The 18,032-nt window shown below is 41.8% G+C and overlaps 1 protein-coding gene across 1 annotated transcript in view; it reads right to left on the bottom strand.

The window, feature by feature from the left end:
- CAMK2G (calcium/calmodulin dependent protein kinase II gamma) overlaps nt 1-18,032 on the bottom strand; it is a 119,842-nt gene that overhangs the window by 25,631 nt on the left and 76,179 nt on the right. The window contains 6 exon segments of the mRNA XM_032115569.1: nt 2,643-2,683; nt 10,606-10,648; nt 11,305-11,388; nt 13,640-13,762; nt 16,346-16,440; nt 17,315-17,398. Coding sequence (XP_031971460.1) covers nt 2,643-2,683; nt 10,606-10,648; nt 11,305-11,388; nt 13,640-13,762; nt 16,346-16,440; nt 17,315-17,398 — 470 coding nt within the window.

The following is an 18,032-nucleotide window of genomic DNA, read 5'->3' on the forward strand; positions in this document are numbered from 1 at the left end:
ATCTGGAGGAAACATGAGAAACAGCCTAACCAGATGGCATGTGGTCAGCAGCAGACTACAGTTAAAACTACCACATGCAGTGCTTGTTCTAAACCTACATCTGATGTTAGAATAATTTATATAGGAAGTGAGAGTGAAAAGGACACCGCAAAGCTGAAAATCTGGTTGGTGCTCAAGCCACGGTATTTGTGCTCTGCATTACTGCAATGGGCAGAAAATCATCGTTTGCTGCAAGTAAGACCAGATGCTCCCAACTCAGCCAGGCACTGGCAGAGTTGTTTGTCAGAACTGTACAGGGTGAGAAAGTGAGTGGAGCTAAAATGACAAGTTTCCTGCAAAAGGAGCAACACATGACAAGTATGCTGGTCACAATGGTGAGGCCACCAACCAGTGACCAGCACAGAGATTGTCTCCAGCAGCCAATGGGCCAGTACTGCTCCAATAAGCAAATGGACATGGTAAAGGGCTACGCTACCATGGGGCGACTAATGGGATGCAGCACCCATTACAGTAGGGCAAGGAAAGAGATAAGCACATAGACACAGAAATCCTACAACAGAAGTGTTAAGGATGTCCTACAAACATACACAGACCACTACCCACTCTCTATCTTGTCCAAGCTTAGCACTGGGGGAAAACAACTTGTACTTTTAAAATTCTGTATTACTGAGCAGAAGAGTAAGTCAAAACAGGAGCTTTAATAAGAAATATATTATTATTTCTGAGTTTTAACACTTACAGAAATGAGGACTCAAAACCCACACTTGAAGATAGACACCATTTAGGGAAAATGGGAAGCTTAAACTCCTCTCCTGAGGGCCCTCAGCCCAGGATGAACATGAGCAAAGCACCTCATGGACAACACTGGACTTCACACTGCAAAGCCAGACTGCTGTAAGAGTTTGGAGGGAGGAAGCTGCATGCAGACTCTTGACTGCAGGTCTCCAGTGTCCTGCAAAAGCAGTGGTTTCCTGAGGAAAATCTCATTCACCATGAACAGAGAATGCTATGCTCTCTAATATACCTTCCACTTTACAGGTATTCAATTACACATAGGAGGAACAACATATACTGCAAAGAGCTGAAGAAAAGTAAATCTAGAATTATCCTTTTCACAGAGGAAGACACAGAGGAAGAGGTGTACTCCATGAACCAAACACCACAAGCTTTCCATGGAGCTGGAAGGTTCTAACATACAGGGTCTCCTTGTAACTACACTATCAGGAAGTTGTGCCTCAAGATTTACATGCACATCCTTTGTCCATTTTTTGAATATTTTGACCCAAGATTTTGAAGCAAGCAGCTGTTGGTTCACAGTTCACAACATTTGGGATAATCCATTCTTATTCCACTGGAATTCTACTGTAATGTTTTCAATATCAACAAATGCAGCAACTATAACACACTTGCTGTATTAGTGTGCATGCGTTCAATGCATGTCTGTTCAAGAGGCAGGCTGGTGCAATGGCCAAAAGCTCACTCTTGCTGGCACATTTCAAAGACAAGAATCCTAGGGCAAGAACAGCATTTTCATAGAGCATTTTGATCAAAAAAAACTAACCCCAAAACTTGGGTGTCAGTAGGGAAGAATACTGCAGAACTGTAAGAATGCATGTTTTATTAGAATAGTTCCCAAAAAAAACCCCGTAACTTCTGAAAACACCTCTTTTTCCAGCAGCCTGCTTGTACTGTGAGGCCTCTGGGAACAAAGCCTCATTAAAATGGAAAAAGGCTCAGAAAGCAGGAGAGAACAAGTGTGCTGGTCCTGCAGTGTGAATGTCAGCCTCCCAGCATGGGGAGAATGAAGACTGTCCACAGTGCTAAACCAGGAGATGAACTGCTCCACCTAACAGCTGTGGAGAAAGGTTTGGACTTCAAAGAAAAATGCAAGCAAATAAACCCAACTCTTCTTTTCCATGTGGGGGACAATTATCCTTTGGAAGAGTTAGGGGAGGACTGTGCTCTAGACTGTAATTATCTCTCCTCCAGTACCAGATGGTAAAGGGCTGCTGCCTGCAACAACAGAGCCTTTGCAAGGGCCTATGTATCCTCCAGAATTAAATTATGACCATGCAACACAAAGAGGGACATTGAAGTGGGGAAAAAGTAATTCCCTTCAGAAGGGAACAGAAAAGTGCCTCAACTTCAGGCACATGAACTGAACTCTTAATGCAATACTCAGTTTCCGTTCTGTCCAAACATGAACATTTGGAGGCTCCTCCTTCCCCACCCTTCTTCCCAGCTCAACCTTCAGCATCTGTCCAAGGGAGTAGACAAAAAAACTTCCATGGGGTCTGCTGGGTATATCATCACTCTGCACTGAACAAAACAGACTAGTCAGAGGCATGTGTCACAACTGAGCAAGTCCTTGGTCTTTCTAATCCAGTGCTGACCACTTCTCCATACATCACAGGAAGGGGAAAAGGAATTCCTCCTGCTACAACAGTGCATGTAGCTAGTTGTGCATGTAGGGAACACTAAGATCCCACCCAGGCTTCCATAACAAGACACTGTTTATAAGCAATCCCAGCCACAGGACAGGGCTGTGGTTTTACCCTGGAAGGGGACGGGCACCAGAGAGAGTGGCTGCCTCCTGTTTCAGATGGTGGGAGAGACAGTGAAATGGCAAAGCAAGAACTTACCTTCACTCCATCTGACTTCTTGTTCAGCAGGCTTTTGGCAGCTGTGGAGAGAAGCAGAAGTAGGTCAGATTTTGGTTTCAAGACTTCTCTCTCTCTCCCCCCACCACTTCCCTCAAAAATGCACAAAACTTCAGAAGGACAACCATCCTGCTAACTCCTCTCTAGCAGCAAGAGACCTGGAAAACAGGACAAGTCACTCATTAAATCCATCCTGATAGCAGAGAGTCGTCTACCCTATCTATCATTCACCTATTTAAGCAAAAATACTACCACTTTTACCACCTCAAGAGAACCAAGTCTGAAATGGTAATTTAGAGCTTCTCTGTCAATGCTCCACTCTCACACTGTGACCCCATCCAGAAGTGTCAGCAGTTACAGGGGGAAAAGCTTAAGAAATCTGTCAGATTTTTGCAACAGGATAAAGGCTGCACCTATAAGTGCAGCCATCCACATAACACATGTGGTTTATAAAGGGGGTACTGATAACACAGAAGCCTTCTGATTACTGTTACTCACAGTTACTCTGAGGATGGCTGGACAACTAAAAGGAAGGGACTGAAAAAGTGCAAAAGGCAGCATCTGATAACTGTTAAAAAAAGAGAGAATGGCAAAAGAAACAGGGAACTAGGCTGAATTTCTTCACTGAAAGATAACAATGCTCTTCTGTGCTCAACTTGAACAACTGGCACTATCAATGAAACTGAGAGAATGATAAGCACACTGAGAGAGCCCACAACAAATGCCTGGCAGAAGGCACACTTGGGAGTGATGAAGATGCTCCATCTATTACAGCAAAATGGTACATTGACATCAACTGTCAACAGTAAGACTCCATCTACAATTTCAACAGATATAAAACATATCTTGTCTACTTATGAAGAATGTTTTCAGTTGTTTCAACGTCTGTAAACAGCATGAAAGACAACTACTGTACCAACATATGATATGGCTCTCCTAAGCAGCTGCTGGGAAGCTTATGGGTCCGGGCACCTGGGTTTTAGGTGCAGCAAAGATGAGGCCTAGGGAAAAGGCAAGTCCTAAGACAATGCTCACGTGACTGTTGAAATGTTCCATTCCCAAGGACATGCTGACCAACTTGCACAGAGTGCTCAGTCTCTCTAGAAGCAGCAACATTAGGCAAAAAAGGATTTTGCGATACCTAAGCAACTGTTCTAATTTTATGTCAACCACATTTTCCACCCTGCCTTCCCTACAAGACCCTACAGACACAGATTAACTACACAATATTAGCTGAGTTGGTGCAAATGACTACAGCATCTCCTCCCAACAAAGAGGTGGCACCCCATATAAGCTTCCTAGAATCTTTGAACTGGTTTCCTAATTCTACTCCCTAATGCAAGTATAAAGCTAGATTACAATTTTGTTTTCATTCCAGTTCTCAGTAACCAAGAACACCAGAAGAACCTCATGCAGAGGTTTTCTGAATGAGATATGTCAAACCACAGTGTTTCAATGTGCACACACGAAGGTGGGCCAAGTGACCCAAACAACTCATCTGCCCTGAAACAGTCTCTTTGCTGAGTGTAAACATATTAAAGCATTGCAAGACTGCAAGACAAACAAGTTCTGGCCACCTTCAAGGCATGACAAAGGCTGCTTGATTCTACATGCAAGTGAGAAGGAGAACAACGTGACTACAGGATCAAAAGGGGTCCAGCGTTCATACTGCACATGCATCAAGGCATCTCACACAACAACTGCTGAAAACAAGAAACTGTTACAGCCTTACAACACTTCAGAAGGAGTAAAGGATTCTGCAACTTAACAAATATGCCAAATGGGACATCCTTGAAGTGAAAAAAACCCAACACCACCAGAAAAGCAAAAGAGTACCACCATATGTTCTGGGAACGACCCAGAGACAAGCAGGCAAGCAACATTTTTCACACTTTCTGCAGTTTTCCCACAACCTCACATTTGTCTTTGTGGACAGAAGACAGCTTAAAATCATGTTCTACAACATTAAAGAAAATTCAGCTGAGAGTCCCACTCTGCAGCCCAGCACTATGTAATGTTGTGCTGGGCTGCAGCCTGCTTGTCCAGCCTCCTTCCCTGACTGCACCTCTGCATGGCACACGCTGCTCGCCCACAGGCCTGACAGCATCCCAGTACTGTAGAAAGAAACTTGGTCTGTGGTGTATTTAGTTCTTGCAGCGTACTGTGGTTTCTAAGGACAGCTGGAGAGCCCATGAAATGCATTCACACATGAAGATGATTCAGACACCTCAGGCAAAAGGGAAGCATGCAGGTCTACCCACAGATCAACCTGTACATGTTACAAGATGGAAATTAAAGGGGATTTCTGCACAAGCAACAAGACTTCCTGTAACAATAATCATTTTAGAAGACAGGCAGATTAGCAAAGAGACAACAGGAGGGGAAAAATCCAAAGACAGATGCAGGCAGATTCTTTACTGTTTCTGGAATGGTCTTGTACCAGTGCTCTATGGTTTTCCAGGCATGAGATACTAGTATTAATTTTTTTTCTATCCTTCCCATTTCCTCTACATATTAAAGGGATTAAATTCCCTCTTCTCAGTGAGCTAAGAGTTCTCCTAGAGTAAAGAAACACAAAAGCACATGCTGTTAACCCAGTAACTTAAAAACAGAATTCTGTTCTTGGCTTAACAAGACACTCTTCAGTTAATCTCTGAAGAGAAACACAAAAGGCCTCTCCTGCACATACCCCTCCCTCTTCCCGCATTTCTCAGTTTTGGCCTCCATAGTAAACAGCCTGAGCTCTGAACCATGCTCCTGGCAGAAACACAAATCCCTAATGCTGAACTCATCAGCAATAAACACCAGACACTCTGGATGTACCAGAGCCAAGAGGGGACTGAAGAGGAATTGAAATACCCACTCCAAAGACAGCCACAGGTGGTATCTTCCCCACTGCCAGTCCTACTGCTCCTCTTCCAGAGAGAGCAGCCCTTCATCCAGCCTGCCCTTGGGTTTGCCCTGCCCTCAGCTGCCAAAACTCAGTTACATTTCTCACCTCAGTTAAGCTTCCAGAGTTTTTTTTGGGGATGCAGGAGGAACACTGCGGTTGCTTTTATTAAGTCTGACTAACTTACCATGCTAGTCTAACAGACAAGCCAAGTTCTGCCTTCTAAACATAAGCATTTGTACCTGAAGAATTCTGGACTTTACTGAGACTTGATAAAATAAAAATTGTATCATACCAACACAGACTTCCCAATGACACAGAATTGCAGCTTGACATCCTCATATTCTCAGTTTGAAGAAAGTCATATTAACTATTTCTCAACTCGATGTCACTTCTGGGGTCACCACAAAGGAGTCAACAGTCAGTCTACAGTCACAAGAAGCACTTCTGGCTACCATCACAAACAATGCCCATGAATGCAGTGTAACTTCAAGAGTATCTATTTATTAAGGATAAACACCACAAAAAAAAGTATTCACAGAGCTTTCCTAAATGTTAGAGAGAGGAATGTAGAAGTAGAAGAAATGATTATAATCATTTACATCCAATTTGATGATGAATTAGACTCTCTGGCTATGTGATAAACACTTAAATGCAGTAATGAAATCCGTATCACTCTAGGAAGTTGCGAATGGAAGTTACTTACTGAAATCCACTACTTTGGCAGGTCCACACTGTAGTAGTTGAGCACCATTCACTAAAACCCCTTACTGTTTCTTAAGAAATTTAATAGATACAGAAAAAACACCTAAAGACAACTTAATTTTTCATTAAATGTGACTTAATCTTCTTCTTGGAAAATGTGGTTTCCAGTGATGTTACACTTATTTAGTCAAAGCTCTGGAAATACCTTAATAATCTTTTCCCCCTTCATATTTTCATCCTTTGGATTCATACCAGGAGTTACAAGTTTCTGGTCCTGAATCAATATCTACCTAACACAACATAGTAGAAGCTTCAAATATATTACTCATTTCAGTTAAAGGAAAGAACTCAAATTTCAACCTCATATAAATATATACATATATATATATGTATGTACATACACACACACACAAAATAGCAAAAATTCAGTTTCACACACACTTCTGGAAGGGTGTAACAAGACAGCAATATATTACAGTACCATTTCAGTATTTGTATTATTTCCTCCTTCTTGCTCTTTAGTCAGCTAAAAATGTCTCTGTACAGGTTACACTAAACATGCACAGGCATATTCAGGCCTTCTTTACTTAGTTAGAAAGAACTCTGCTCCTTGAATCTTCCTCCAGCCTCTCTCAACCTCACCTATCTAGTTAAAATCCCAAACCTGCACATCGGTTAATAAAGATCCGTAGAGACACGTACCGAATTCCAGTTATTGTCACACGCTGCCATAACTCCCTCACAAAACTGACTTGAGCAAGCAGTGACAATAACCCAGAAAAAAGCTCGACATCAGTTAAAAATAGAGGTTTCGGGCATAAGGCTTAATTACCTTCAATGTCTGCCTTATGATGTATTTTGGACACAGCACTTGTGCTGAACCACGTGACAGAAGTGAATTTCAGTGTGAAAGCTTGTTGAACAGCTCCCCAAACCAACAGTTGCAATCCCCTTAGGAAAACAGTATTAAGAATTTCACATAGGCCATTTGTAAGTTGTGCATAAAAATCAACTTAAGGAAAAAAGCCACTTCTCAGCATTTTGTGAAGATGGCTGCTCCTAAGATGAAAACCAGGTTTTTTCCATCCTTTCACTCAGTTTATAGCAAGCTTATTTACAGAGTTTTATCTCCATAAATGTGTCCAGGCACCCTTAAATATTGCAGGAATCTCTGAAAACCTTGCCAACTCTCTCTAGTATTAAATTTACATTTACTTCTCAGAAGATGATTTAGGAGTTTCTTGCATATGATCTAACCAGTTGATTTACCCAACTGCACTTGTGTATTCTGTAAGTGAATGCAGCTCAGTGTTTGCTTGGATTATCTGAACATCAGAAGCTCCAGGTGAACACCCAAGTAATCCTGTGTATAGCCTGGTGTGACCCTAACAATCTGACAACAAAACTTAGATTGCATTGTTCTCTCTTGCAGCTGAATTAACCACACCAGAGTGTGGAGAGAAGCTACAGATCCCATATTATAGCCAGGTTTCAACTTCCTGACTTATACTGAAAGGAGTGCAACTGTACCTGCTTTTAACAAATAGCCCACAGCTGGCCTGAGATGCAGTCTTCTAAAGTGAACCACAAACAGCCAATATTAAATGGCTAAATGTATCATAACTGGGGAAAGGAACCAGATATCCTTTAACTTAACTGGCCTGGGGCAAAAGGCACATAGCAAGCAACAAATTACTCACAAAAGAACAGAAACTTGGTTTTGTTTTTGTTTTTTTTTTTCTTTGTAAAAAGCAAGAATTTTTGGTAGACTAAAAAAGAGAGTGAGTACTGCTACAGATTCTTTAGGTATACAATTTATCACAGGCCTACACAGTGAAGGAACTCCATATTACAAAATGTGACACAGGAGATAGTAATGACAACAAGATTAAGGGAGTCTTCTCATATTTCCTGCAGATAGTACAGTCGTGCCTAATTAATTGATACTGGGGTCACATGAGCCTTCATTTTCCTCTTTGTTCAAAACATCTGTGAAAGAAGCTTTTAGGAGATCTCATCCCCAGACAGGAAGAAGCTTCTCTCTTCATAAATCTAGTTCCCTGTCTGCTGGGAACGGGACTTTTAAAAACCCACAAAATAGTGTCACCCAATTAGAGAAAATAAAAAGCCCTTAGGGAAAGAAACAAGTATTATTGCAGAACTCTTCAAGGGCAGTTAGATGCCTGTCATGATAAGAAAAGTTCTGAGCTCTACCCAAAGTTCCCACAACGAACTTTTAAACTTATTACTTTTAGTTAGCATGCATTTAATCTTTAATTCCAGCAGATTGTATCTACTTCAAACTGGCAGCAACTAGAAAACCTAAGTAAATTAAAAAAACAATTACAATTTAAAAAAAAGTCAAGCTCATATTACATACAGTCCTACAAAGAAAATAGGAGTAGATGATCTCACCTCTTTAGAAACATAAAAACGTAAGGCATTCCTACTCTTGATAGAGACTTTGCATCTAAATTCACAACATCTCTCTCTGGACAGTTTTTTTGAATGTCTCATACTTGGAATCACAGTTTATATTCAAAGCAGAACTCACTGACACTGCAAACCCTGCACTCACTATGGGCCACCTAGGATTTCCTTTTCTTCAGTTGTTAACTGAAGTGGGTCCAGCAGCTTCAGCCCTTGAGACAGAGAAGAATGAGTAGAGAAAGATTTTTCTCCTCGGTACTAGCTCAGGGATTAAGTGGATGTATAGGTCACACACCATTAAGGAGAACCCTTCTCTCTGGCATTTCATGTACTCACAATCTGAGCCATAGGAGATTTTCTTACCCAAGCACTTCTGCAGCTTCATTAGAAGTGACAACATTTGCAGACTAAAAATTAATCTAAAACTTCAGTTTATTAAAAAAAAAAGAATAAAAGCCCTGTCTATTTCAGAATCATCAATTAAGTGAAATAAAAACAAGCTGTGTAAATAGAACAAAAACAGTTCACACCAGCAGAAGGCCCAAGAAAATGTTTTGTTCTGTATAGGCCTGCGGAAGTCCTGTCATTGTGCCATAGCTCCTCAAATAGTTATTTCAGAATCAATCTCAGAAAACAGTATAGAATTTTTGAGTCCTATAATGGCACAATCCTGGGACAGATGAATGGATAAAATCACTCCATCCCTTTAAGGCCAAACAATGAGAAATGCAGTAAAAAGAAATTGCTATAGCCTCAAATAATGCTGACACATGGGCAGAGCTTTACCCGAAAGCAAGAACCATGAAAAAAAAAGTGTTCAGATGTTGCAGATGGTTGTCCCTTAATTGCAGCATGGTTTCACATGTTTCGTTTTTTTTTTTTTAAAGCGCCATACAGAAGGTTAAAAACACTGCCTTGAGTTCGCAGAAGAATGTATGCATGAACGTGCACTTTGTATGCTGGGATGATCATTTCACAGAGGTTTTCATTCCAAGTTTATTGTAACAACACCCAGAATATAATTATTGATATCCGCCATTAGTAAATGGCCAGATGAAATTAATACACTTCCATCATCACATAATCCATACAGCAGACTTCCACTTGAAAGCAGCTGTAGTCAGGTGCAATAAAAATCTGACTCATGCATTCAATGATTGCTCTTTTAAAAGAGAAAAAAAAAATTACAGAGAGGGTAAAGAAAACAAAGAATCTCATAAACCAAAAGCACTTAGAAATAGAGGTCTTCCACCCAAATGGAAATGAACACAGATCAGACTTGCGTCACCTAGGTGTGCCGAGCCAAGATAATAATCTTCCAAAAAGCATGGATTACATGTTGAGATTTGCATTTTCAGTAAATGCACTATGTAATGCAGTTGGGTGGGAGCCAGACTACCAGCTATTAAATTTAAAAAGATGAAAACCACTTCTGAGACTCCAAGAAGGAAAACTAATAGCTAGACACTTCAGATGCATTTTTGATGAGTCAAAGTAATACAATACCCAAATAGCTCCTGTCCCTATTCTCACCAATATTACTTCCCTGTCCCTGCCTCAGGTCTAAAGGAAACACTCCTACATAATAAGAGCTCTTCACTCTTGGTTTATGATGGGAAAGCTGATGATACCAGCTAGAATTTCTCACAAGTAATTTGCTAACAAAATATCGTGAGCTGATTATGGAGGCTGACTTTATTTCTGTTTTGTACCAGACTACAATACCATGTGTTCCTCTCCAAACAAATCATTTCCTATTTCACACTGGTCACCAGCTGAGGCAAAGTGACCACCATTATACCATGATGAACTGAAAGCATGTTTCCTCCCCTCCTACTTGACCCCAAAAAGGTTAAAATATTCTCCAGCTCACTCACACAAAGCAAAACCAAGGAAGGGCTGGGAACATTGAGGACTTACCTGAAAAATTCCGAGACACAAGCATCGTTGTGAGGATTGCACCCTGTGGGGAAGAGAAAGCAGGGATAACAGAAAGTGCCACTTGAGAAAGGGGCTGGGCTGACCCATGAAGAACACAATGCATCAGTTACTAATGCAGAGGTAAAGCAATGCTACCCTGAACAACCCTAGTGTATCCAGGATTCCCATGTGTGGCTGTTGGGCCTGACACAGGACCACTCACAGTCCTGCCTTTCTAGAGCAGCAGCTGGATGCCAGGCAGGATAGCCTAGGAAATCCGAAATGGCACTAAGAATTACACTTCAACATGTAGCTGCTTCCTAGCTTTCAAACAGCAGATAGCTGCTTTGTGCACAGGCCAGAGGCTTTGCCCCAGCGGCAGGCAACTGGTAACACTAGTACTGGAAGGTGCAGAGCATTCAGAACTAAAAGTCCCAGAACTAGCTGCTCTATTTCAACTTGCTGGCAGAAAGTAGAAGGGGTGAATATGTAGCAGAAGAAGCGTGAAAAGCTTAGAGCTTGGAGAAAGAAACTACCCAGCTCTTCGGTACACTACTTCAGTACTCTGTACCGGAGGATCACATAAGGTACTTCTCTAACACTGTGCTAGCCATGGAAAAAAGTACTGCTGCTAGGAAGGCACTAACCTCAAACTCAGAGAACTAAAAACAAACTTAAGGCAAATTAAGATGTACTTACCTTTAGCTTCCTTCTAGCATTGAACTTTCTCAAGCATTCCACAGTCTCCTGCCTGTGCATCATCGATGCGACAGTGGATCGTTGCTGAAAAACAAACAGCAGAAGATCAAGAACATGCCCATACCAAATCAGCCAGGGAAGTTTATTCCACTTGCACTGATCAGTCAAGACATTCAAGCTGACATGGCCAAGCCTCTCACCACTGCATGGCTGCAAAACACTTGCAACTGGTTCATAACTTGAGAACTTCCATCAAGACACATTAAATCAAGGTGGGCTATTACAGGACTGTGCCCAAGAAATTTATGATTGAGGCACAGATGAGAATCAGTGCTCCCTGCCTTTCAGGCACACGCAAGATTTAAGGTAGTAAGAAGACAAAGCCAACAAATGAACAAGCATACTCATGGGGAACCGAGTTAGAGGCACTATAGAAAAGACCTAGGCTGCATTAGTTACAGCTTGAAAGGGAAATTTCAGGCAGTAAGTGAATACTTGTGATCAGCAGCCTTCCTGGACATGGCAACCCCCTGAATGTAAGAGGTTGACGAGCAGAGGCTTTGGCATCTTTGTATCAGTATTGCAGAAAACAGATTCTCGTGTGTGTAAGAGAAAAGATAATGTATTTCTATTGTATCAATGCAAAAAAATGAGCATAAAATCTCTATCCCGTGATACACATCTGTCATCCACAGCAGACTGGGATCCCATCAGCTGCAAAAAGACAACTTCCCAGAAGTGCTGCAGTCATTAAGACCACATGAGGAAATCAGAGACTGATACTGCCAAGCATTTAAAGCACATGAGGAAGTCAGTGACTAATGCCAAAGTAGCTGTTGCTCTTGCATAGAACCACAAGCCTGAATTCTCTTTACAAGGATAGTGGGTGAATTTCTAACCTGGCAGATAAGTGTGAACAGAGTCTCCACGAACTTTCTCTTGCTTGGAAAGAATTCTGCAATACCCAAAAGAACTGTAAACCATGCTTATGTTCAGCTAGTTTATGGGAAGTCTCTGCTTTGATCCTACTGTCAAAGCTGGTCACCCACTGCAGTACACAAGGCAGCATGTGGGGAGAATGTAGCCGAAGTGTCCTCAAACAACTGGTGGTCACTGTTCATCCAGCCTCCTCAGGAGAGACAGTGATCTCCAGTTGTTCGATGTGAGCTTACAAGAGTCAGGACACATACTTCAGAAGTTCAGTGATGCTAAGAAACTCAGTGTCTCAGATAAACTTTTAAGATTTCCTACAACATTTACTTTAGAGCGGCCGTACATCTCCAGAGAGGAAACATACATTGTGCACCCAGGGACTGCAAAGCAAAGGGAATCAACAGACTCGACAGGAAGCAGTTTCAGTGAGAGGCTGACATGGCTGGAAAGTGAACTGAAACTCCCCCTAGCTCAGAGAAGAAAAGTTGCCACAGGGAGTGGGCTATCATAATACAACTTTGGCTACAGACATTGGGAGGAAAGTTGTATTATACAGGAACTGCAATGGTTTACAAGCATGCAAGGAGAAAAAAAAAAAAAAGTAGTCTCAGCTATTGTGAAGTTTTGACTTCCAAGGAACTTGCATCATTTTACAGCAGACACTCCTGTTAGACACATGTTCACATAAGTAAGTTTAAATTGATAATCTGTTGATTTGTGGTAGAAGGACACTACCACCACAGTTTCTCAAGAACAAATGAGCAAAGGAACACACTAGACCCATCCCAGAAGTATGCTGTGGTATTACAAGAGCATCTGGTTAGACTTAGGTGAAACTATTTTATCCTGCAGAGATAAAAGTGCATCATTGCTGCTCTCCCCTATGCCCACACCCAGCTATGTTCTGGGATTTCCTTGCCAACTACAAAAGATGAAAATACTTATGTGTGAGGTCTGGCAAGGCAGAAACTACGTACACAGAACAGCAAAAGATTTTTTGCTGATTTCAATTTACAGCCAATTAAGCTACAGCATAGCAGAAATGTCCCAAATATTGCAAAGATGCTATGCCATAAACTGAAACAGAGATGAAGAACAAAATGGTCCTAAAACTTTTGTCTGATGCCAAACTCCATTTTACACTTTAGGATGATATGGATTGGAAAAGATGTGGGAAAAAACCAGAAACTATGGACACTGACAAAATTCCAAAAGAATAGGGGATTTTCTTTTCTACTGTGTCAATAAAAGCACCACAGCATGACAAAGTTGGCTTGTTGAAGGTCAGTATCCAAAAAAATCATAATTTGAAATATTTGAAATATTCTGGGTTTTTCAAGTCTTCCTGGCATGTCCATTCAAGGTAAACCCCAAATCAACCTGTAATAAGGAGAACACTTACACAAACCCATGGGTGTTTGAGAGCCTGGTCAGCTGTGATGCGCTTTGCTGGGTTTATTGTCAGCATTTGGTTGATCAAGTTCTTGGCTTCAGGAGTCACAGTGTCCCACTCAGGTGATGGGAACTAAAAGAGGAATAAGGAACAGATGATGAACTGAGTAGAAATATCTTCTACTAGCAGAAGACATTCTCCCCTGCTACACAGCTAAATCCCAGACTTTGCCCCTTTGATACCAGGGCTAACACATTTGCTAAAACCACCAATTTTTGTGAAAACCCACACTGAACAAAAATAATCCAGAATCCAGCAAATGAATGGTACCAGTCAGCAGGACACATGTGTACCATTCACCAGACATAAGCAAGAAGATTAAGAGTTTAAAAGCCTTTTAGGAATAAGTCAGACCTTTAAATTTCTTTCACAGTCAACAGTCAAAAAAGTAAAGTCACAGATCTTTTTTACTGAGTTCTTACATGAAAAAACACAGGCACTATCTTTTTTTACCCCACCTGTCTCTTTCTCCAGCATGCTAAAAGCTGTAACAGCTTACGGAAAATCACAGTTAACTACAGCAAAACTGCATGAAAGCAAAACCCACTAACAGAGAACACCCCATCAGGTACACTTTTTCCACCACAAAACACAATATCCTGGAACAATACCAGTCACTCAGGTGTAGCAACCCACCAGCAAGTTGTTACCAACCACCTACCACACCAAGATCATTGCCTGGGGAGCAAGAGAGATGTAACAGTGGATGGGAATACAGAAGCATGAAAACAAAGAAAAGAATTCAAGTATTTCAGCTGCTGATCATCCATGAGGGGTAACTGCTTTCTGCTATAATTCCAGTAATGATAAAGATGAGATATTTACACCATCCTGCAGATGCTTGCATGTGGTTTGGGTGACAGCATGCTGAGATTAAATCCTACAAATCTACTGTACAAATACAGGTGAACTTCAGAACACAAATATGCTGTTGGGGTAAAGCTCCCCATCTTTAAGTGGGAGAAAAAAAAATTGATTTATCCTGAAAACATTTCCTTACAGTACTACATTCTTTAGAAAAAGTTTATTTCATCTTTTTTTCTCCTGCTTTTTTATGGCTTTACTCAGTTAGGTCATAACAATACACGTGCCGTATCTGATTTGCTTATAATTTTATTTCTGCATTCGCAGGCATTGGTAAGGCATTATACAATTTGTTCTGCAAACATTGCAAGAGGCTACTCAAAAATCATAATACTGAGGTTTCAAGCCAGGACACCTTCCCCACACCTGAACTCTGAAGTATTCATGATAGTGTCTTGCAAAACCCCTACCCAACAGCACAATGTGAAAAAAAAATAAAACTTCACTGTTGGCACTTCCTCTCTGGTCAAGGGAGAACAACAGACTGGTCCTGGCATACAGGCCCCTCAGTGCTGGGTAAGGACACCAGGGGCAGGTGCATCAGTAAAACTTGTGCAGTTTTCTATCAGGCTAAACGAGGCAAGAATCTACTGAAATTTGTTCACAAAAGATAAGAGTTCAAAAACAATAGATAATACGGAGGGATCAGGCACTTCACTCTTCATGACTTACAGGAAGATGTATTTAACCCCTGAAAATCCCCATTGATATAATTAGTGCAAAAATGCTTCAAATAAGAACAAGCAACACAAAAACTAGAGGGGCAGCAAGGCAAGTCCATTTAAGGCTATCAAGTACAAAGACATTGCTTTGCTTTCACTCAGGAAGCCACTGAGCCAGAACACAGGCAGACCTTTGTTCTCACCAGTACAGCTGCTCTCGTGGTCTCAAGCACAGAAGCTGGGAAGTAACTGGCAGAAGGAGTCCAGCAGAACCCTCACCTTTTGGGGTTTTATTTTTGTTTAATACGAACCACAAGACAGCCTACAAAATGAATTCCCCAACTTCCTCTTGATATTCATGCCCACAGGCTTCAAGCTAGGATTTCCAGGAGCTCCTTCTTCCTTCTCAAGCCTCTCCTTACATGGAAGAATTTATGTCAAACATTAAAGCTGTGGTACCCAAACCACATTTTATACCACCTTTGCTTCCCTCAGTACTAACCTCCTTGCTATTCCTCTTTCAGGCACTTTTTACACCTCAGTTTGGCCATGTGCTAAGAAGTATTCCATGAATTAGTTGGCTTTTTACCAGAGCCTCCAACCCACCATGCTGATCCCCACCACAATGCCACCCCTCAAACAGCCCCCACTATTCAGTCTTCTCACTGGGCTCCATGATTTCCATGGACTATGGAACAGAGGAGACCAAAGACCATAATTTAAGCTATTATTCTACAGAATAGATCCCCATACTTTTCATTAGGCCTTGATAAAGACAAGCTCCTTCATTCTACCTTCCCTCTACTCCACTGAAAATGTTAGCATTGGCTAATCTGCAACACTTTGTTGTAAATTTGTGGTAAATTACTAGAAGACACCATTTCCCACCCTCTGCATTTCCCTAGTGAGTGTCAATGTCCTAGTGCCCACTGTGATGCTTTCCACATGTCCCCTCAGTAGCCCCAAACAGGACTGTATCCCAGGCAGTGAAGACAAGGAGATGTATGAGCACATCATACGTCACTTTGCACAGAAGCTTGGGGCCTGCTGCTGGACGCCAGGTAAGATAGTGCCATGTTTTGGATGGCTTCTACACCCATGCAGGTACTCGGCAAGAAAGTGCCCTTACGTCATAGGCTCCGGCTTTGATCTGCTGATAGAGTTTGTGCTGATCTTCATCCCAAAAGGGAGGGTACCCCACTAGTAATATGTACAGAATCACTCCTGGGAGGGAGAGACACAGATACACTGTGGTTAGGCTAATATGCCAATTATTCCTTCAGCCCCTCTTCCTTCCCTCTTGACAGTCCCCAAGGCAATGATTGCTCCATATCTTCATTTGCCATCATATTTAGCCTTCTGAGATAGCAAAACAGTACAAACCTGTCATCTGCTGAACCTCACCCTGGCACTTCATGTTCAGCTCTTAATGCCAGTGCCAGGAGCTAGAACGAGCTGCACGATGTCCTTCTACCCTCCCCCGGCTACCATGGCTGGCAAGCCACAGCTCCCAGCTGCTCTCAGAGTAGGATGAAGCCACATCTCCTAGGGTTCCTGGGCAGCAAGGGACACTTCAGGAAAGACTCTGTTTTCAGATGCTTACTGTGCATGGTGTTGGGACAAAAATGACACTGACAAAGCTGACTCCTGGCCTGCAGAGAACCATTTAGTCCATGTCAGGCAACACTGATATCATACATCTTTAAACTTATCAGTCCCAGATACATTTACACTTACATTTTTTCTTTTAGAAAAATCATCCCTCTTCAGTATTTCATCTTCTACGTAGTTAGTGAAATAGGAAATTGCTACAGTTATCTAAACAACTGACTCTGCAAAGCATAGACAGGTCCTATCTCTGGAGTCTCAAACATCTGCTAGATAGCCTGAGGAAAGGATTAGGAGCCAGAATCAACTGAGTTCAGGCTCCAGTATTCATTCCATCTACACCATTGAGGTGCTTATCCTCCATTGTGCCTTCATGTCTCCACCCAGTAAGAAGGAGCACTGTGCACCCTCCCAGCAATAGGCTACAAGGAATCACCCTTTTACATGGAATGATGTTGTTTAAGTGTAAAACATTTTGCCAGAATCTTACCACATGCCCATATATCCACTGGTTTTCCATAAGGATCTTTTCTTAAGACTTCAGGGGAGAGGTAGCCTGGAGTACCAGCAAACCCTGCCAGGAAATGGATGACATGAAGTACTTACAGTACCCAAGCAGAAGAGATCTTGCCATATCACAAAATCTACTAGTGGTAACTAAAAAATTCCAAACCCCATCTCTCCCACCCTTCATCTCATATTAGCTAGAGATGTCTCTTGGTAAACCGACAAAAAGAGGCAAAACCCCCCCAAATAAAATAGAAAAATCAGATGGGATCCAGTGCCTGTATATTGCAAGAAAAACAGACAAGTTAGAGGGACCATGCCAACCAGCTGGGCACAAACTTGGATGCCAGGACTTATAGCATTGTTACATCTAACGCCTTGGAGTTTGAAAACACGAGACACAGATGGGACACATCCCATTGCCACATGGTGTGGGGAGACCAGGAGAAGAAGTCATCTTTCCAGAATCTCTGCAGCACTGCAGAGTCTCAGAGCTGATGTTTAGCCTGAAAAGGTCTCATTTCTAATTATGTTTTAGCTAAACAAAGATAAGGGCAGATCCAACTGTGCCTGAGGAAGGCCAGGTCAAATGCATTTCTGTAAAGTGACTGAACAAAATTCCAGATGTCTACACTTCTGAGCAGTAGGAAAGTTCAGATCAGGGTCTAAACTTAGCAGCTGCATTCACCTCTGACACTAGC

This window comes from Corvus moneduloides, chromosome 8 (genome assembly GCF_009650955.1).
Source record: "Corvus moneduloides isolate bCorMon1 chromosome 8, bCorMon1.pri, whole genome shotgun sequence".
NCBI lineage: Eukaryota > Metazoa > Chordata > Aves > Passeriformes > Corvidae > Corvus > Corvus moneduloides.